The 21,399-nt window shown below is 43.9% G+C and overlaps 1 protein-coding gene across 1 annotated transcript; it reads right to left on the bottom strand.

Moving 5' to 3' along the window:
• Positions 1 to 9,880: 9,880 nt before the first annotated feature.
• Hebp2 (heme binding protein 2) lies at positions 9,881 to 15,890 on the bottom strand. Its single transcript, XM_051164471.1, has 4 exons — positions 15,582 to 15,890; positions 14,987 to 15,122; positions 14,096 to 14,276; positions 9,881 to 10,449 (listed from the first exon to the last, which is right to left on the bottom strand). Exons 1-4 carry the CDS (start codon positions 15,681 to 15,683, stop codon positions 10,251 to 10,253), a joined length of 618 nt encoding a protein of 205 aa, XP_051020428.1. The 5' UTR covers positions 15,684 to 15,890; the 3' UTR covers positions 9,881 to 10,250.
• Between the last annotated feature and the right edge of the window lie 5,509 nt (positions 15,891 to 21,399).

Genomic DNA, 21,399 nt, shown 5'->3' with positions numbered 1-21,399 from the left:
AAAAAGGGAGAGGTGGGTTTGCCTTTCATGTTAGACCATTTTGTAATTTCATTTGAGGAATCACAATGACAAGGAAAGAAAAGGGGGCATTTCGGCATCTCCATTATCTTCACTCACAGGTGACACACCCCAGTCTATAGCTGGTGTCCTGGCAGTCAGATGGCATACTAGATACACCCCATTGTTTGTGCATGAATATTTTTCTCGGCTTGCATGTGAATAAACACTTATACTGATGAGAATCCATCATTAGCATCTTAGAAATGTTGTTAGCTTTGCCAATTTTATAACATGATGGTTCTTATGGGATCTAAGTAACAAAAGTTTGGGGCACAATAACACAATCCCATGTTTCCACCTCTCCCAGTATCTTACAGTATTCCAGAAGGCATTCGTTCAGTCTTATAGTTAGTACAACATGTTTTTAGGACCCCAGGAACCTGAACCTGCACTGTAGTTCTCATATTGCATGAGAAAGAGGGAGAGGGAGAGAGAGGGGAGAGAAAGGAAGGGAGGGGAGAGAGAGAGAGAGAGAGAGAGAGAGAGAATGATATGCATGTTTGATATTGAATGTTAGTCACTCTCCATCTTATTTTTGAGAAAAGGGTCTCATTGAATGTGGAGCTTCATGGGGCAAGGCTATCTGGGCAGTGAACACCAGAGATCTGCTTGTCTCTATGGTCCCAGTACTGCGATCGTAGGCACACAGTCTTCTCACATGGTGCCAGGGCTCTGAATTCAGGTGCTCGTGCCTGTGTAGTAAGCACTTTACCAGCAGAGCCATCTCCCTCCCATCTGACTTTACCATTCACAAACATAGTCTGTGGTTTGTTGTTTCCTTTACCAAAGATAACTCCAGTACCACAGGATCTAGCAAACCATATGGTCCATGTGGCTAATTCCTTTACTCCTCTCACTTCCAAAGAAGCCTTTCAACTAAGGACAATGTAACCTCTCTACTGTGTCAACGTTCACTTCGGGACTCTACCTGATGCCTCAAGCATACCTTACTCACATTCTGGCTAAGTGGGAACACAAACTCCTTCCAGCTCCAGGATGTGTAAATTATTTACTGAGCGGCTTTCTAGTTCTTCAGTCTGGGTAACTTCTTTTCACTCTTTCCACAGTCAAGTGCAAACCCTAAGAAGAACCACTGAAGAGTTTTCTCCCTTGATTTTGCTTGTTTTCACTTTGTTTCCTCCCTCTTTCCCCACTTGCTTTGCCTTCTTTCATTGTATTTACTGTGCCCAACAAACTCCACTAACATTGGTCTCCATGACACTGATTTCTGTCTCTCTATTCACTACCTTGGATGGTCTCTGGCTCCCCATTTCTGCTTTGCTGCCTAGAAAATGCCTCCAAGACATTAGCATGGGCAGTGCCTCCCTGGACTCATGTCATTTCTTCTCTCTGAGAGATCACATCCTATACACTGTCAGCTCCAATGGCTAGATGCCATTGCTTTACATTTTTTTGTCCAGATTTTTGTTTTAATATGTAATGGTAATATATATATAAATTGGTAACTTGAGTTTGTTTTTTTTACCATCATGGCCAGAAGCAGATGTTCCTCACAAGACAACTAAAAGGTACTACCACTCAAGACCCCACTGGTTTGCTATTTACTACCCTGGTTGGGGTAAAGGAGGTTTAGAGTATTACAATTTTCCCAAGATGAAAAAGCTGAGTTAATTGTAACAAAGACTAGAAGGCCAGGGAGTTTGCTCAGTGGTTAAAATGCTTGCTATAAAAGCATGCTTACCAGACTTCAGAGCCCCAGAAACTATGCAGATGCTTAGTGGGTGTCACAGACCACCTGTAATTCCAGCGCTGGAAGGCAGAGACAGGATCCCCAGGGCAAGCTGGCGAGCAAGATTAGGCATATCAATAAGCTTTATGCTTGACTGAGAGGCTCTGCCTCAATAAGGAAGAAGAGTGGTCCAGGATGGTTCCTAATACCAACCTTGGGTCTCTATATGCACCCATGCTCACATGAAAATAGGAAGAAAAAGAAAAAAAGAAAGACTAGGAGAAGGAGCAGTGGTGAGTCCATAGACCCAAATGAAGCTATTGTGGGCCAAACTTTGTTTAGAATCACCTTTATTTTCTAAAGTCCATATGTTCCTCCCAGTTTCATGGGGACAAAGAACTGTAATGATATTGGGATTTCTGGGTTAAATGCTCATTTATGTGTGTGCATGTGCCCAGGTATGCCTCTTTGTCCATTGTGGGTTCTTTTTGCAAACAAGTCTTGCTGGCGTATTGCAATGACCCTTTTCCTAGAATCCAATCATTCCTTCAATTATGAGCTTGTGATCAGAAAGTTGATTTCACGTTGGAAACGGCCTGATGAATGGTATGATCTAGCTTGCCTTGTTTCTCATCCATTCCTAACTCATTTGATGTGTATAAAATGACTGCTTTTGATACTAGGTTCTTATTTTGTCTAATAAGAATCTCCATAAGGCTTTACAGCCCAGGCCCCCTTGACCATCATTTTGAGGTCACTGTCACATGATCAACCTATATAGATTCGGCAGTTAATGTTCTTACCTGACTCATGATCTCAATATCATGCACATTTTTCTAACAGCCAAGATGCACCTATGTCTTTCTTCACAGTGTTTTCCAAATGGTCCTGGTACATAATGAAGTCCTGTTCTCAAACATAATCTTCTGATAGAGCATCCAGCTCAGCATCTCCATTTTAACATGTTTTCTTCCCTGGTGACTTTCATTCCTTCCTCTACTGTCTATCCAACAAATCTTGGCATTTCAATATTTCTGTTACACTTTCTAAGCTTTTAGGAGCTACCTTAGGCTGTGAGTTTGGAAAAAAAAAATTGTAGGGTTTCTCATGGTGTTAAGTCATGTTTCCTGAAAAATATCCTAAGAAGCTCCCCTTTATTTAGTGTTACAAACCTAATGCCTTTGATTAAGTGTTCTTAGAATCAGTTCCCAGGATTCTACAGGCAGATCCCTTCCAGGACATGGTGACCAGGCTTTGCAGCATCTTCGGCACATAGCTATCTATTTCTTAATTAGACCCAGCCCAACCTCAGCAGGCTGTAGTGGAACTCTACTTATAAACCTAGAAGCCAGGAGAAGGGATGGGTTCAGTTCTTGAAGGGTGCCTATTACTCTAGAGAGGAAAGAACTTCATGCTGCTTTTCCTGTTAGAGCAAAGGAAGTAGGCTTGGGCAGTTCTGTAGTTTAGTGATGGGAACTGGTCCTCTTCTGCAGGTTCAAAATGGTCAGTCTTCTAGGGCATCAAAATTGTGTGAATGGGGCTAGGGATGTAGGTCAGCTGCTGAAATCCTTGCCTACCAAGCACAAGGGTATGGATTTGAGCCCTAGAATCTCATAAATTAAGCATGTTAGTTGTTACTGAGATTCCTTCCCTTGGGGGGAGGCAAACAATGTCTACTCCTTCTTTGAGGTCCCAGCAACAAACTGGGGTATGATTTCACCAAAGTTTACCCAGTAGAGCCAGTGAGTTTATGAGGCTTATTTATAGTCAGAAGTATGGGCGACCTTAAACTAACTACCCTGGAAAGTCTATACCCAGCTGGGATGATGACTTCCCTTCTCTATGGAGCCCCTCCCCTTATGTTTCCCCACCTTCATATTCTAGCCCCTCCCAGAGACTCTGAGGTCACAAGCAATTAGGGAAGAATTGGATACAACTGGTTGGGAGGGCTGGCTAGTCAGGGGGAGGGTCTGACCCCTCTATCCCTTCCTTCTGAGAGGGAACATTAACAGTCAGCAAGCCCAGTTATAATGATAACCTGCTAAACAGTCCTGGTTGGACTCTTGAAGATGGCAGCCGCTCATCTCAGATGATAGCTCTGTACAGTGGTGCAGGCCTGTAATATCAATGCTTGGGAGGTGGGGGCAAGAGGATCATGAATTCAAGCTCTTTCTCAGTGTACTGGTTTAAGTAAGAATGCCCTCCCATAATCTCAAAGAGCTGAACAGTTGGTCCCTAGCTAGTGGTGGTGTTTGGGGAGGTTTAGGAGCCTTGGTGAATGAAGCATATCACTGGAGGCAGGCTTTGAGCAGTTAAAGCCCTGTGCTACTTGCAAGTCACTCTGCTTCCTGCTCTTTAGACTATCTGAACTCTCAGATTCCTGCTCCTTCTCCATGCCTGCCTCTTGCTGCCATGCTCGGACTCTTATTCTTCTGGAAAGGGAAGCCCAAATGAACTCCTTTCTTTTGCAAGTTGCTTTTGGTCATTGTGCTTTATCACAGGACAAAGAGTTCAAGACCAGTCTGGATTAGAGATCTGGAGAAGAAGAAGAAGAAGAAGAAGAAGAAGAGGAGGAGGAGGAGGAGGAGGAGGAGGAGGAGGAGGAGGAGATATCTATTAGCCTGTCCTCATTATGTTTTAGGCTCCCACGTTTGATTCTGTCTAGGTATCATAGACCTGGCCTGGTTGGAAATGTGCTGGTAGTTAGTTAGTTTTACCATCAGAGCCCACAGTTGACCTTCAGATTTTTCTGCTTGGCTATATGGGTTGAGGACTTGTAATAGTTGATTTTGTGTGTGCATCCACGTATTAATGTGTGCAGATGCATGTGCATATATGCATGTGGAAGCCAGGAGACCACGTCAGGTGTTATTTCTCAAGGACTGTCACCTTAACTTTTGAGACAACGGCTCCAATTGGCCTGAAGCTCATGAAGTAGGCTAAGCTGGCTGACCAAGCCCCAGCCATCTGCCTGAGTTCACCTCTTCTTGTGTGAACCACAGCACCTGGCATTTTAAAAGTGGTTCTTCAAAGTGACCTCCGGTCCTTGTGATTTTAAGCTGTTAGTTTTCTTGAGGTGCTAGGGATAAGACTGAGGCTCTTGTATATAGTGAGTGTGATGGCTAAACTTGGTTGTCAACAACGCACCTGGGAAGAGGGAAGCTTAATGGAAAGACTGATTTGTAGGCGTACCTTTGAGGCCCTTTTCCTGATTGCTAAAGATTGGGAAAGTCCCAGGCCACTGTGAGAAATGCCAGGCCTGAGCAGGTGAGCCTGGGTTGTACAAGAATGGTAGATGAACCATCCAGAACTGGCAGCAAAGCGCCAAGCCATGTTCCTCCATGGTTTCTGCTTCTTCATGTTCCTACTTTGAGTCTCTCCCTTGGTTTCCCTCAGTGATGGATTGTGATGTGAAAATGTAAGCTGAAATAAACCCAGTTTTCTCCAAGTTGCTTTTGGCCATGTGTTTATCATAGCCCCCGAGAGGCCATAAGCAACGTTGTATGGTTGAGCCCTTGTTTGTTAATGACTTTACCTGTAAGACATCAAAGTAACCCAGTAACAACCATTCTAGTCTACTACTCTTTTTTTATTAATTTATTCAGATTACATATCAATTGTTATCCCATCACTTGTATCCTCCCATTCCTCCCTCCCTCCCTCCTACTTTCACCCTATTCTCCTCCCCTAGGTCTATGTCCGAGGGGGACCTCTTCTCCTATATAGTCTCATCTTCGTAGCCTGCTTATTCTTTTTTTTTTTTTTTTTTTTTTTGTAGTATACTAGTCTTGTATTTGTTATCCACCCCTTCTCTCCTATCATCAACAAAAGAATCATCGATCAGTCATTCCATTTCCCTGCACCAAGATACTACTTTATTAATTTACTAATTGGACAGCTGTTTGTGCCAGAGACTGTCTTCCTCACCTCTCCAACTGTCATCTTTCCATCTAGGTTCTTGAACTGTTCATACCAGTTACACAAGTTTGGACAAAAAAAAAAAAAAAAAAAAAAAAATGTGTGGTGATGTCACACCTCAAAAAGACAAGGGGGAAACAAGATTTAGAAGAGAGCTCTTTGACTGCTATCCAGGTTTAACAGTTTCTCTGCCATGCTACTAGGGAGTTCCAGAGCAAAGACTTCTTATCAGAGGAATCCCGAGTTGGGCAGAAGTGGATAGGTTTTGCATCACAACCTTGCTTAGTCATTGGTTGGAAGCTGACAAGAAACGTGTGCTGTTACCTACCCATGCCTTACCCAGTGATGGGATACATACTCCCCAAACTGTGTGCAAATTTTGATACCTGACGTGGTTCCTAGAGGAGGTAAAAGCTGGAGACCACCTGCCAATCACACCCTTCACACCTGAGTAGCTAGTACTTTCTTGAAGATTGGTCTGGCCCAACTGAAGGTGAGTCTCTGGCACAATTCTAAATCTCAGAAAAAGAAGTGGCCGTTCTCTGGTCACCGTAACAAGCGTCATGTATGATCAATGCCAACATCACATCAGTAACCCTACTTCTAAACCAGGCTACACATCAGTATCTCAGTGTGGTAATTGTACCTCTTCAGCTATAACTCAATCCCTAAATGCTTTAGAAAATCCTTTAATCCCTGGACGCTAGGTTTCCTAAAGCCCTATGTAAGATCAGCAACTTTCTTTATCCAAAGAGCTAGTGCCCTAGAAGCCCCACTCAGCTGTCCCACTCAGCAAGCAGTATGTAAAACATTTTAGTGTGAGCACTGAACACAGCCTCTTCCTTTTCCACGGTCATATCTACCCAAGATATACCCTCTGCCCCGCCCCCAGCTTTCATCGTTATCATCTCCTCCAGAAAGACTTGCCCTGACCATGCTGTCTGACAGCCAACCTTCTATGCCTCTGTCTCACAGTCTCATTTCAATTCTCTGTGTGTATGTTCATATGTGTATAGGCACATATGTGTGCAGGAGCATTCATGAATGTGTGTGTACATTTGGAGGCCGGAGTACAACCTTGGCTGTCTTTTCATCAGGGGATGTTCACTCTGGTTTTATTTTGTTTTGAAACTTTGTCTATCACCAAATAGGCTACAGGCTGGCCAGACAGCACCAGGGACCTGCTTGTCTCTAATTCTCTAGCACTGAGCAGTGTCATCTGTCTAGTTTTTTGTTTTGTTTTCATTTTAATGTGGGTTCTGGGCGTTGTATGCAGGTCCTCATGTCTGTATGGCAGACATTTTAACTGATGGAACTATCTCCTCAGAAATCCTCTGATTTCTTGATAGCACTTGCCATAATTTCAAGTCTTATTATTTTAGTTGAACTTTCTTACTGTCTAAAATGCAAAGTCCATACAGACAGGGTCCCTGCCTGTCATGAACACTACTACATTTTCAGCAGGCAGCTTGACTCAGTAGATAAATAACCCATGTTGCTGCAGTTGGTGAATAGCAAGTCACTGATGAGGGACCATAAGGATAGTGCCAGAAACACAATAGGGACTCCATAATGACTTGAACTTGAACAATGAAGAAAAACACCATGTCTGGGAACAGCCTCTGTGTGTGTGTGTGTGTGTGTGTGTGTGTGTGTGTGTGAATTTGAGATTTTTAAGAAGCTAAGTGGTGACTGTAAAGGGATGAGTGAATGCTGTGAATTGCAGTGAATTCTTTTTGGCCTTCATTTTCAACTTATCTTCTGAAAAATCCTTGTCCCACCTGTGAACACACAGATGAATCTGTGAAAAGCATAGGGTACATGGGACTGGCCACCTTAACTCCTGTTATGGTCCCTGAGATATGGTCTTATAGTCCAGAGCTCCAATGAAGCCCTTGATCAACTCTTTTCAGCACAACTAGATTAAAAGGCAAGGGGGCAGCGATGGGATGTGAGCAAGCAAGCAAGCTCGGAATTATTCTATATGAGAATCAAAAAAACAAACAAACAGATTTATGCTGGGGGAATCAAATTTGCTAAATTGGATAGCATGTGAGCAAGGAAGCAAGATGGGAACTGTGCTATGAGAGAGTCAAGGGGAAAAAAAAGAAAAGAAAACCAAAACCAAAACAACAACGGGGACTTTTTTAAATGGGCAAATCAGATTTCCAACATTGGCGTCAGTTCTGGGCAAAACAATTGGAGGTATTGAATTTGCAGAGAAGACATGGAGCAAAATGAGACCAGCAGCAAAGTGGAAGTCTCAATTTAGAAAAGCAAGTGTAAACATGTCTCACATAGATAGGAGGAAAGACCCAAAAGGAAACGGTATCACAATCAGTATCTGCCACAAAACTAACCAATTTGCTGCTGCTGCAAAAACAAAACAAAAACAAACAAACAAACAAAAACTCATGGTCTTTGGGGTTCTAGCAATCTGGGCATAACATAACTATGGGAACAGATGTTCCTAGAGCGATGGGTCTCAACCTGAGGGTTGTGATCCCTCTGGTGGCCAAATGATCCTTTCACAGGGGTTGCCTAGGACCATCGGAAAGCACAGATATTTACATTACAAATTAAAACAGTAGCAGAGCACAGATATGAAGCAGCAAGGAGAACAATTGGGGGTCACCACAACATGAGAACTGTATTAGAGGTTGCAGCATTGCGAATGGTGAGAGCCTCTGGTCTAGAGAAGTTATTTTTCCAAATACACCTTATAACATTACAGTTGGAGGATTGCATGCATCATTTAGCCCCATCTAATCTACTGAATCCCTTAGCCTCGTCTATGATCATTTCTCAAGAACTGGCTTTGTGATGTCTGCATACACAGTCAATGAGAAGTGGAAGCCATGTTACCTGTGAGCAGCTTTAATTACCGGGAAGTTCCCAAGATCTACGCCATCATCTGTAGAATGATTCTTTCTATATTAATTAATACATGGAATTAGTATGGCAGCAGTTTTCTTTAACCAGATAGTTCCCCAATGATTGACACAGAGAGACTAGACAATATGGTGGGTAGATAATGAGCTACTCTAATCCTAGTACCTTTAAAACCCACATAAAAGCCAATCACTTGTCAATCCAATGACTCCAGGGACAGCTTCTGCTCCATCAGTCTCTCCCTACAGCCATATGCTCACCACCATCTTGCCTCATGGTGACACCTCTCTCTCTCTCTCTCTCTCTCTCTCTCTCTCTCTCTCTCTCTCTCTCTCTCTCTCTCTCTCCTCCTCTCCCTCCTCCTCCTCTCTCTCTCTCTCTCTCTCTCTCTCTGGCTTCCTATCCTCCTGTTACATCTTTTCCCGCTCCTCTTTCTCCTTTTCCTTTCTTCTCTTGAACCTAAGCCCCAGGCACCTCAAACTCTGCCTCTGTCTTTCTTCTGCCCAGTCCTAGGCTTCAGCATCTTTCTTTAGCTAATTAGAGATAATCGGGGAGCATGCCTTATCATCACATGGTTACAGGAGATAGTTCATCGTTTACAACAATGCCCATGGCAGAGCGGTAACCAGATTTCAAGGCCCTGAAATCAGGGTTTGAAAACACAGCTGGACCTTCTCCCACAATCACCCCAGGAGCCCACAGTAGAGTGAGAGCCCTTCCTATGACAGCTGCTGGGGATCTGAATGTGGCCTGATCTTCTCATGAATAAGATTTTAACAGCACAAGGAAGCAGGGCTTTGTAACAGCCTTGATTTTGCAGCAACCAACACCTGGAAATCGTAACAATTTCCATACAACCTCTACACAGACTATAATGCAGTACTTTAAAAATCCAAGTGAAGCCAGGCGTGGTGGTGGTGCACACCTTTAATCCCAGCGCTCGGGAGACAGAGGGAGGTGGGTCACTGTGAATTTGAGGCCAGCCTGGTCTACAGAATGAGTCCAAGACAGCCAAGGTTACACAGAGAAACCCTGTCTTGAAAGCCTAAACAAATAAATAAATAAATAAATGAAATCCAAGTGCATGTTAAAAATTAGGCATCCCTGTATATTTCTTCAAAAACCACAACTGTAAAGTAGCACTGAAGTCTTATCATCTCATAAATTTATTTTCTGCCTCCAAAAATTTTCAACACTTTAAAGTAAGAACTTTCTGTGTGTGTGTGTGTGTGTGTGTGTGTGTGTGTGTGTGTGTGTGTGTGTGTGTGTGTGTGTGTGTGTGTGTAGGGAACAGTACCTGGACGAGGACAAGGATTCAACAGAAAAACACAACAGTGGCGGCAGTAAGACTATTTTTGTATCCAACATAATTTTACTTCTACACAGGCCAAATCTTTAATGTTTCCATTACTATTATATGGAAGGGAGAACATCCAAATGTCCTAAGTCCAAGCAGAAGAAGGCAACATGACGGGGAATGGCATGGCATTGTCCTGGATCATCACAGAAATAGAGGCCACAGATTTATCTTGATACCCTGTATCTAAATAAAGCATCTTACAAAGGCACACTGGGCATAATCATGATGCAGGGTGGTATCTCAAGCAAAAGACACTATATACGTCACCTATGGGTGCTACTGCTGTCTGCATTCAACAGAAGTCTGCCCCTGTTGGTGATATTCACTTTCTTACTCATTTTCTTTGGAGGGATCATTTTTCTGAATCAGCCACACTTCGTTATTTCTATCAAGTAATTGGAAAGGGCTGCTGTAGCCTGCAGTATAAAAGACCTTTTCATTGAAGGCTTTCCCTTCTTCCCGCAATGTGCTTGCTAATGTCAAAAGTTGTTCTTGATTCTTTTGGCCACTGGAGAACCCGTCAAAAGACCTGCAGAGAAAGTGATTGTGCATGAGTCATTTTACTACAAATATCAGTGCTAACCTCAGATGAAGAGCAGAGTCTGGGGCCCTGAAAGCTGGATGACGTAGCTTCCAGGCAGCCACTGAACTTCATACCTGGGCTTGTGAAGCTCACCTAGGACAGACTCAGAAGCACAATCAAGTCCCACCCATCGACAGGTCTGGAACTCACATCTCGTGTGGACTAGATGTGCAAAAGTCACCATAGAACCTTATGAACATGTACATTGAGGATATGGCTCATAGGCATTACTAGGAACTTCCCAGAAACATACTGCTGCTTTAATTTAGAGAACCATTCAGAAGGCCCCTCAGATGCTCACTCCTTCCATGCTCCCAAGTCCCCTGTCCCCGACCCCCACCCCATTCTCCCTCTTCCTTTTTTTCTCTCTTATATACAATTTAGGCTGTCCTAAAAGTCACTACATAGGAGAAAGTCTCGTTATATAGCTCAGGCAACCTTTAGAAGCACCATGTAGCTGGCGTGAGCCTCAAACAAATGATCCTCTGAACTCAGCCATCCCAGTGATAGTATTACAAAAGTGTGTAGTCAAGCGTGACTTCGTGTTGTGTTTCTTTTGTTCTGTTATTGTTGCCGCATACTTTTGAGATGTAGTCTTAGTTCCTTAGGCTGTCTCAGAACAGACTTAAGTTAACTTCTTTCTCTGCTTCTCCAAGTACCTGAAACTACAAGAGTGTATCAACAGATCCAAGCCAGATACTCAATTAAATGCTTCTTCCCCCCTTTTCCCTCTTTTGGGAATAAGAGTATACAATGGGTTATAGATGAATACAATAGTTTGGATGTCTATACATTCATAGTCCAATGGAGGAGGTTGTAGGTTTAGTTTTCTTAACCAATATATTTTATTATGTACTTATCGACCAAGTGTATGTCACTTATAACCCGACTAACCATAGACAGGAAAAGAGGATTAAAGAATAACAAAACTGTAAAGATATCAGTTCTGAGGAACGATTCTCCTGGTGTTGCCAGCAGGATTTCTTCTGCTGTAACCTGGAGTAACCAGAACCTGGAACCTCAGCAGGAGCCCGAAGCCCCAAAGCCTTCCCTTGAGTGGTTCTTTCTAGGAACATCTTGAAGTGGAGCGATGAACAAACAAAACTATCCCAAGTCTCCAAAAAGCCCGACCTCCAGTTCTGGGCTCATTTATATATCTCCTCCCAGAGTCTGTTCATGGGATCTTTTCAGCTGGCAACAATCAAGCTCCCGCATGAGGTGGTTTGTCTTTTAGTGGATTAGCCTCACCTGTTCTCACAAAACTGTTCTGATCCCACCTTTGGGATCATAACAAAAACAGGTTTATCTCTCCTTCATCTCCCCCTTCCTATTTAATAAAATAAGCTATATACAACAAAATAAGAACTATCCATTAAGTCAACATTTGTAAGGACCAGTCCATTTGTACTTAACGATTTTTAAGAAATTATTTCACTATCCTATGCTACTGATTCTTATCCTATGTCTAAAGTTTTTTTTTTTTTTTTAACTAGACTTATATTAATACTGTGGCTATCTAGTCTTTAACCCCATCAGAGCCCTCAGAAGGAAAAACTACTAAGAAGGAAGTGCAGGCAAGCCACTACCAAAAGTATTAACAGGACAGAGAGCTGACTGTCTGTACAGTTGCAAGTTCCTCTCCATTGTCGGGGCATCCAGCCTTCAGCCAGCTGGCCCAAGGCATCTGACAGACTGTTTCTGCACTGTCACAAGTTTCTCTCCTTCAGGAGATCAGCATTTTGACAGCACTATCTAAACATCTTGAGAAGCACTTTTACAGAGACAGGATCAAAGGCCAGAATACTAAGGATGTGTCTCACTCCAAGCTAATGGTGTTTTCAGAATTGGTCTTGGAATAAAGGATGATTTTCCTGAGCAAAGAAATGGGGGGGGGGGCGGATAAGAAAAATGGAAATGACAAAGTACAAAGCAGAGTCACAGTGAAGTATAAAATGAAGCCCCAAAGGAGAGCTGAAGCCAGAAGCAAGAATGCTGCGTATTAGCTTATGACCTACAAGATGCTGAGAAAGGAACCTGGATATCACATATCACATGTGGATATGAACTTAGGCCAAGAGATAGAACAGATTAGAGGGATGGAGCTGCTACAAGGATGGGAAAGGAAAGAGAATAAAAGCCCTGAGATGAAGTCACAATAGCACACTGTACAGGATGTGCAGGTACAGTGATTTCTACTTAGAAGGTTAAGAATGAGAAATAAAAAGTATTTTTAGTATGTTTCATTGGTACGTTTTATTATAAATATAGCAATGCAGAAAAAAAAAAAGTCTGGCTGCCTTAGACAAGATCCTTCAAAGAAGAACAAAAGCCCATGTTTCTTCTAGTCAACAATGTCTCCCTATACCTAGAGGCACATTGTCAAGGGTGGTGGCTCCATAGACAGGCCCTGCCATAGCCACCTCTAATGGGACTGTTGGAGAGGCCATGCCAGATTAGAAAGGTGACTGGTATGTAATTGCTGCCTGGTAGAATCTTCAGGGAAATGACAACTTTGCTGAGCTCGGGGCATCCAAAGTCATGGGATTCAGCTATGTGGTATGCAAGGGCATAATTCCTACCCAGCAATGCTTTGGAGGTCCAGCCTCCAGTCCAATGAACCCTGGTGGGCAGAAACTTGGGTCAAGAAAGATAGCTGAAGTCTTGAGATTTGGTTTTGATTGAGACCCATTACTGTTTATTCTGTATTTTCTCATTTGAAAGGGGGATGTGTGCCCCATGCATGTCACATTGTTGTACTTTGGATGCCCATAGCTTGTTTGACGCCACAGGCCCACAGCTGTGGGGAACTTGCTTCAGGGTGATTCATACCTTGAGTCTCAGCCAGGTTTTACTTGTATGACAATTAAATGAGTCAAAAGTCAACACTGAAAAGAGCTAAGATTCTGGGGCTAGTAAAATGGGATGGAATGAATTTTGTATGTAAGAAAGACATAAAGTGTCTGTAGTTAGGGATAGAATGCTATGGACTGAGTGTCTATGTGTCTCTTAAATTCATGTTGAACTCCTAGTCACAAATGTGATAGTTTTAAGAGCCTCTAGAGGGTGGTTAGAATTGAGCCCTCCTAAAAGGGATTCTCATGCTTACAAAAGAGGGTCAAAGGTGCTTATATGAACCAAGAAATGGTCCTTAGCCAGTCACTAAAATGTCAGTGCCTTGAACTTGAACCCAGCTTTTAGAAAAAACTAGAAAAAGCAAATTACTGTTTGTTATAAGCTACAGAGTCTATAGTATTTGTTGTGGCAGCCTGAACAGACTAATATAGACATCATATGCTGTTTCTAAAGGCATTATTGTTCAGGTCTATCTATTTTGTAGGAAGCCTACACTCTGGGTGATATAATTTGTGCTGTGTTTTATATGTGGAAGGTACACAATAGACACTTCAATAAGTAGATTATATCTTGCAATAGGCTTCACTGACATTTAAAAACCAAGACAGTAGGAAAACACCATGAAGTGTATTAGACTGTTCTTATGGAAGAGTGAAAAGCCTGCTAAAACTGCATAGGAGCTAAATCGTAAATGCACACGGGGAAAACGAGCAGTCAGCAGGGCTTATCTACTACTCACCGCACAAATACAGTCATTTCAGCTCTGTCTTCAATGAAGACATCTGACTCTGAAGGCCTTGGTGGATCAAATTGCTGCTCAGAGGGGATGTACAGGGAAATGGTAATGGTAGACTCACTAAAAGGACTTGAGCCAGGCTCCACGTAACTAGTCACTGGAGCTGTCAGCTTTATTTTCATCTCTGCGTCATGAAAAATGAAAGCAACTTTAGTGTGTTCATGGCTAATATAAAAATTTTAAATCTATATTATGTGATTTTCTTGATTTACTTCACAGTACCAACATAAATATATACGCTTGTGATAATGTCTCATCTCTAAAAACATAAAAAAGGTAGAATGACAATCATTCTTAATCTACATAAAGCATTTTCTGTAGTGTTGTATTCTGGGGTTAATAAATTTTATATATTTAAATATAAAGGAGAAATTACAGAAAAAATATGGGCCAGTTAATTATTTTTCTTTACAACTCAGAAGTTGAGGCCTTATAAGAGACCTACAAAATTACACACACACACACACACACACACACACACACACACACGGCTTGAAGCTCATGTTCTTGCACACCTTCCTGTCCCCTGATATCACTAATTATCAGTCACTAATTATTAGAGGCATTTGGCACAGGAGAAGACTTCTCCCTAGTTTTGTAGCTATACTTGGTCCAGCAAAATAACGAGGGACGAATAGAAGTTGAAAAGCAGAATCCAGCAGCACTTTCCTGTAGCTACGCTAAGGTTCTTGAGGCCAATCATGTATAAAACCCTTAGGGTTTCTGAGATCTGGTTATTTATCTGTTGCAAAACAGATTTCTTAAGTAAGCTAAAACTAAATTATCCAAGGGTCTCAGAGGCTACTCCCCCCCCCCTTTTTTTTCCTTTTTTACCTTTCTCATTTTTGCCTTGAATGTAGCCGTTCAGTTTTGTGAAGCCGGTCTGGATGGCTGAATCCCAGTCCATAGACTCCACGCAAGTGCTGACCCACTTGGCTGGTCCATAGTGTCGGATCTCATAGCTTCCTGGCTAAAACGGAAGAGAGAAAACTTACAAGAAGGAACTTCTCAACGTTAGGAGGTGAAGAGTCAGCAATACAGGTACCCTTGAGTTCTGGTCAACCAGGAGCGAAGGGGCTGCTGGGGCCCATGGTCTAGCCTGAGGTTCCATTTCTTTCGGATAAGCATAGCCTCTCCTAAGGTTTTCCTATGGGATGGGAGAGCTTACACTGCCCTAAAGCGGGGTTACAAGTGTATGTATGTGTATATATATATATATACTGAGTCTGCGTAGCAACCAGTTCCTCTTTATGTTCCCCACACAGACAGGAGGTGGAGGCATGGCTCTCACCCGGTGGGTCAGCTAAACAACACATTTCCTGGTTTGTGCAGGATCTAAAATAGTACTTTTTACTTAACTCTATGAGACTTTTCAATCTCACAACAAAGCAGCCCAGATGCGTCCTTGAAGGCCCTGGAAGACGCCTACCTGGGGGTCTGTGTTCTCCGGAGCCTTCCAACTTGGCATCTCAATGGCCTGCTCCGCAGCGCCATCGGTCACCCCGAGGTCTGGCTCTGACCCTTCGGCCATGGGTAAGGGCAGCTTGTGAGGGGCGCTCTCTGTCTACGTCCGCCAGCCGCCTCGTTCTGAGTCTCCGCCTCCCGGGCCCAGGCACAGCCCTGCAGTCCTTACTGCGGATCCATAGGACATTTCCCGTCTGAGCCGCAAGGTGGCAATCTGATCCTAGGTAGCATAGTCCTGACCCTGAGCTTTCCCCAGCCCAGGCCTCACCCATCTGCTAGGAAAGGGAGGGAGTTGGGCTAGGATAGGCCACCTAGCCCTTGGGTCACCTGACACCCCCTGCCCTCCCACCCCGTTCTCCACCCCCCCCCCCTCGGTGCGCACGCAGAGTCTCTTCCGCTCAGCTCTTCTTTTTTGCAGACCTGGGTTGTAGGTGGAGGCCAGAGCAGCTGCTAGAGCAAGGTTTCTGTGGAACCGGTCTGGGCGCCTCTCCCTAGGCTGCAAATGCTAGCATCTCCGCAAAACCAGTTTTTTCCCTGACACAGCAGAGAACCTCCTGCACCGGGGCTTCCCAGCGGGGTTCAGAGATTACTAGGAGCTAGCACTAGTGACCCTGACCCTGTGGCAGGTTAGACTTTAGAGTCCAACTTGGGATCAGCAGACCCACTTATACCTGGAGGGCAGCCAGGGCCCACAAACAATTTTCAGCATGGCTCAATGTGGAAAGTCAATGGAGACCCAGCGTCTTTGGTGGTGGGGGTGCGGGGGTGGGGGTGGGTGGAGGCGGGAGGGGAGGCGGGGAGACCTTGGACTATCTGGTTCCTTGACCTTTTCCAGAAGGGACCTGAGGCCCTCTGAGTCATCCCATCAGCACTGGGGGGTGGCCTAGAGCATACATCAATGCTTTTTTTTTTTTTTTTTAAAGAGATTTTGACTAGGTTTCTTGCTTTTTCCAAAAGATTTATTGAAATAAATTTATATAACTCATCTTTTTTTAATCTTTGAAAATTGTATACCTATATACAATATATCTTGATCATATCCATCCCTCTGCCATTCAACTCCTGAAAAGATCCCTCCATCACACCTTCCTCCCAACTTCAAATCCTTTTGTTAGTTTTCAGCTCACTGAATTCAACCAATGCTATTTGCATGCACTTAGGCTGGAGGCATCCTCTGTGGCACTGGGAACCTACCAACGCCCCCACTCCTGAAAAGAAGTGAGTCTCCATGTCCCAGCAGCTAGTCACTGACAATGGCGCTCAGTTAGGAGTAAGGACACCGTAGGTAACCCTCCCCCATTTTGGGTTGGTTTTTTAAAGTTTTATATTTAATGACATGTATGTGTATTAATTTACCTCTACTATTTAATAAACCAGGCACGATGGTGCATCCCTGCAATCCTAGAGCTATGGGGTTGGAAACCAGAAGCTCAGAAATTCTAATTGGCCGTTGCATACCAATTTTGAAACCACTTGCCCCCACCGTCTCCCCTTTTAGCTATATGATGATGCCTCAAAAACAGAAAATCAATAATAATATTAAAGTGTACTACGTAATGGTTTTTAAGTATATTTATGGACCTATGCAATCATTACAATGCTAGGACATTTTTATATTAACTCCCCTACCTCAGCCTTTAGCCTTTATAAGCTCCTGTGCTAGTTTGTTGTTGTTTGTTTGTTTATTTTTGTCAATTTGGCATTAAACTAGGCTTATATTGAAGAGGAAACTTCAATTGAGAAAAACTCCTCCATCAAATTAGTCTGTAGGCAAGTCTGTGGGGGCATTTTCTCTGATTAATGATTAGTATGGGAGGGCTCAGTCTACTGTGGGTGGCGACATCCTTGGGCAAATAGTTCTGGAAAGTATAAGAGGTAGCTGGGGCTGGGAGTGGTGGCATACATGCCATCAATCTCAGTACTCCACTGGGGAGATGGTTAGACAGATCTCTGAGTCTGAGGCCAGCCTGGGTTTCATAATGAGCTCCAAGACAGCCGCGGCTGTGTAGAGAGAACCTGTCTTGAAAGAAAAGCAAAAAAAAAAAAAAAAAAAAAAAAAGAGAGAGAGAGAGAGAAAGGTATCTGAGGGTGAGCCCTGGAATAAGGCAGCATTCTTCCATGGTTTCTGCTTCGGTTCCTGCTCCCAGGTTGCTGACTTCGCTCAGTGAGGGACTGTGGTACGGAAATGCAGGCCAACTAAATCTTTTCCTCCCCGAGTCACTTTTGGATGGTGTTTTCATCACAGCAATAGAAAACCAAGTTTCTGTTGGACACCCACAACTCCTAGAGCCATACTCTAAGAAACTAGTAAGTTGTACTTATCTTTGTGGCTTGATTGGAAACCAAACATTCTAAACAACAAGACAAAATAAAGCAGAGGGCCCACCCACCCACCCTGCACCTCCTATCCTGGAGGGTGAATCTATGTTTGGGTCATTTCTAGAAATTGTCGAAGAAGCAGGGTAGTGTAAGAGTCTCCCTGATTCACCGAGTCCACACCTAACTCTCAGACATTTCCTATAGAACCATAGTAATTCATACTCTGTGTGACTAACTTCCTTTGCTTAAAATATCTTTAGGATTCATAAATAGAGAAAATAAGATACTCCATGACAAAGTAAAATTTAAACAATGTCTATCTACAAATATAGGCCCCACACAAGATGCTAGTGACAGGGTCTTGAGTTGGAGGTGCCAGAAGACAAGATTTGTATTTCAGTAGAACTTCCCACCTAACCCCCCCCCCCCCCCCCCAGGACCCACTACTCCAGCTCCTGTGGCTCAGCTGCTGGCTCCTCCCCTTTGTGGGAGGAGCTAAGGGGAGCTGACCACTTTCTGACTTCGGAGGCCCTCAAGGTTGGAAGCCTGTCCCAGGAACCACTTCGGCATACTCTAACCCTAATGGAGGTGCTCCTGTCACTCAAGGCCCACTGGCCAATCAGGGCTTCAGGGGGACCAGCCCCCTCGGAAGAGGAAGAGGGTTTTCCTCGTGTGCAAAGCCGCAGGTTCTGCTGTGTAGCTGAGGAGGTTTGAGTGGTTCAGTTTGATATGCTGTTGGGTGCTGTAAGAGAAGCTCAGGAAGACGCAGAAGACGCGACAAGGTAAGCACAGGGTCCCATCTCACAGCGGGGAGGAGCAAGCAGCTGAGTAGCGGGAGCTGGTGTGGTGGGTCGTCTGTAGGTCTGGGTGGTAAGCAGTGGCCAGATGCAGGCACCTGCATCTAGTCATGCCCTGGAGCCGGCGGTGGCTGCATGTGCATGTGCATGTGCACAAAGCATTTGGGACAGGGGCTTGTGTGTAGAAATGTAAGACTCGTAGAGAGAGAGGCCCTACTTCGGGAGACTCCAAATGAGAGACACAGAGACTGGGGCTCGGTGCAAAAAAGCAAGAGGCAGTTTAAGCCGGGCGTGGTGGCGCACGCCTTTAATCCCAGTACTCGGGAGGCAGAGGCAGAGGCAGAGGCAGACGGATCGCTGTGAGTTCGAGGCCAGCCTGGTCTACAAAGCTAGTCCAGGATAGTCAAGGCTACACATAGAAACTTTGTCTCGAAAAACAAAAACAACAAAAAAAGCAAGAGACAGTTTATTGTTCCGGCGCGCTGGGGTCCACAAACGCGGCCCCCCAAACAGAAGAATCTTAGGGTTTTTATATTCTTAGGCTGGCCAGATTTTGGTAACAGCAGTCTAAAACAACTCATTGGTGGGTTCAGATTGGGTGAGGTAGGGTTGTTTGCCTCAGGGTGGGGATTTTTTTCAGCAATGTAGGTGGCAGGGGTCCAGCTGAGGCTTTTCTCAGAACTATTTTTATTTCTACAGTTCCTGGAAGGGAGGGCCAGGTGAGGCAGGATTCCAAACTCGGAGAGCCCTAATTTCTCTAATTGTTCTGCCCTTAGCATTTAACAATTAGGTGTAAGATCCATTCGGCGTTATGAGGAGGTTGTAAAATGCACCTCACGTGTTGGGTAGCACCCCAATATTAAACTGTGAGGTAGGAAGAGTAGAATTGATGATGTAAAAAGATTTACCAATGCTTTGGACCCCCAAAGTAGAATTTAACTGAGGGAGACTGTTTCTAAAACCCCCCACATATAATTAGTATGGTAGCCAGGCCTGTTAGCGATTAGGATGCTAGGATACACATGTTGGCTCACCAGGATTGTCCAGACATTTGGCTCCAAACCATAACAAACAGGACAACTCTGACAGCCAGCCCCTGGGCCCATGCTCACATCAAAGAACAGGTCTCTAACAAGCTGCTCAAGGGGGCATTACAGGGTTGCAACCAACATTAAGGCCTGGTGTGCCATAAAGGTCCAGTTTTCTTGGAAAAAAAAAAAGAAAAAGAAAGCATAGTTCTGCCACATGGGTAAGACTACATACACCAGCTGACAGCTCTAAAAAGGAAAAACACATGGCAAATGAAGTAGCTCCTCGAACCCAGGAGCATGCTTGGCAGAGCCAGGAGCAGCCTGGGGCCATTGCATGTCACACTCATCTTCAAAGGCATGAAAGAATTCATACTGCAGAGAAACCTTCTGAATGCGAAGAGTTTGCATATTTTTATAGTCTTCGTTATAATTAAAGAATTTGTATGGTGGTTGGAGAGATGGCTCACAGGTTAAGAGCACTGACTGTTCTTCCAGAGGTCCTGAGTTCAATTCCCAGCAACCACATGGTGGCTCACAACCATCTATAATGAGATCTAATGCCCTCTTCTGTTCTGCAGGTGTATGTGCAGGTAGAGCACTGTATACATAATAAATAAATAAATAAATAAAAAGAATTTGTACTGGAGAGAAATTCTATGAATGTAAGGAATTTGGTAAGGCCTTTGTGTTATGGAACTACTGAAATCCAGTGCAGCTCAAACACTAGGCCAATGAAAATGATAAGAGTTTATTGTAATCAAGCCACTATTGATTGGTCAGGGTCACAGAACATACTTGGGAACTGAACTGCAGTATACATACCCCAACCCCTGAGCCAGAATGTTATAGAGCTTTTAAGCTTGAGAAACCCATAAACATCTGTGCCAAGTTCTGCCTACATTTTCCTACCAATCCAGGATTTAGGGATGGGGCTTTCATTGTGTCAACTGATACTGATACAGAATGTAGGCTTTACAATCTAACCAATCATATCTCATTGTTCTTTGTGGTTAGGGACAGCCACTATGTTTTGGGGAACAAAAGATAAGAGAAGCTGTGGTAAAGAAGAGTCATTATGTTTGGGGAACAGAAGCTGTGATTAGGAGCAGTCGTTATGTCTGGAGGACAAAGGCCAGCTATTGGGAAGTGTCCAGTTCCCCTAGGACCTGGCACCTTGAACTCAGTTTCAACCTATGATTAAATGGTGGCTGTATGAGTTGGTTTGTGTGACAACTTGACGCAGGCTAGAACCTTCAGAGAGGAAGAACCTCAGTTGAGAAAATGCTTCCATGAGATCCAGCTGAAAGGCATTTTCTCAATTAGTAGTCAAGGGAGGAGGGCCCAGCCCATTGTGAGTGGTGCAATCTCTGAGCTGGTGGTCCTAGGTTCTACAGGAAGGCAGGCTGAGCAAGCCAAGTGAAACAATCTTGTAAGCAGGACCCTTCCATAGCTTCTGAATGAGCTCCTGCTCCCAGGTTCCAGCCCTGCTTGAGTTCCTGTCCTGCCTTCCAGATGGACTATGATTTGGAAGAGTAAGCTGAATAAACCCTTTCCTCCAAACTTGTTTTTTGGTCATGGTGTTTCGTCAAAGTAATAGAAACCCTAACTAAGACAGGTGGTTAACAAAAAGGCACTA

Source organism: Acomys russatus, chromosome 21 (genome assembly GCF_903995435.1).
Source record: "Acomys russatus chromosome 21, mAcoRus1.1, whole genome shotgun sequence".
NCBI classification, from domain to species: domain Eukaryota; kingdom Metazoa; phylum Chordata; class Mammalia; order Rodentia; family Muridae; genus Acomys; species Acomys russatus.
This window is presented reverse-complemented; position numbering and strand designations above follow the sequence as displayed.

Bases quoted from the DNA above. Each gene is read 5' to 3' on its own strand.
- Hebp2 (XM_051164471.1), bottom strand. From the start codon at position 15,683: ATGGCCGAAGGGTCAGAGCCAGACCTCGGGGTGACCGATGGCGCTGCG. The intron at 15,123-15,581 runs GTAGGCGTCTTC...CTTCCGTTTTAG, and splicing joins CGGAGAACACAGACCCCCAG to CCAGGAAGCTATGAGATCCG. The intron at 14,277-14,986 runs GTAAAAAAGGAA...TTCATGACGCAG, and splicing joins TCAAGGCAAAAATGAGAAAG to AGATGAAAATAAAGCTGACA.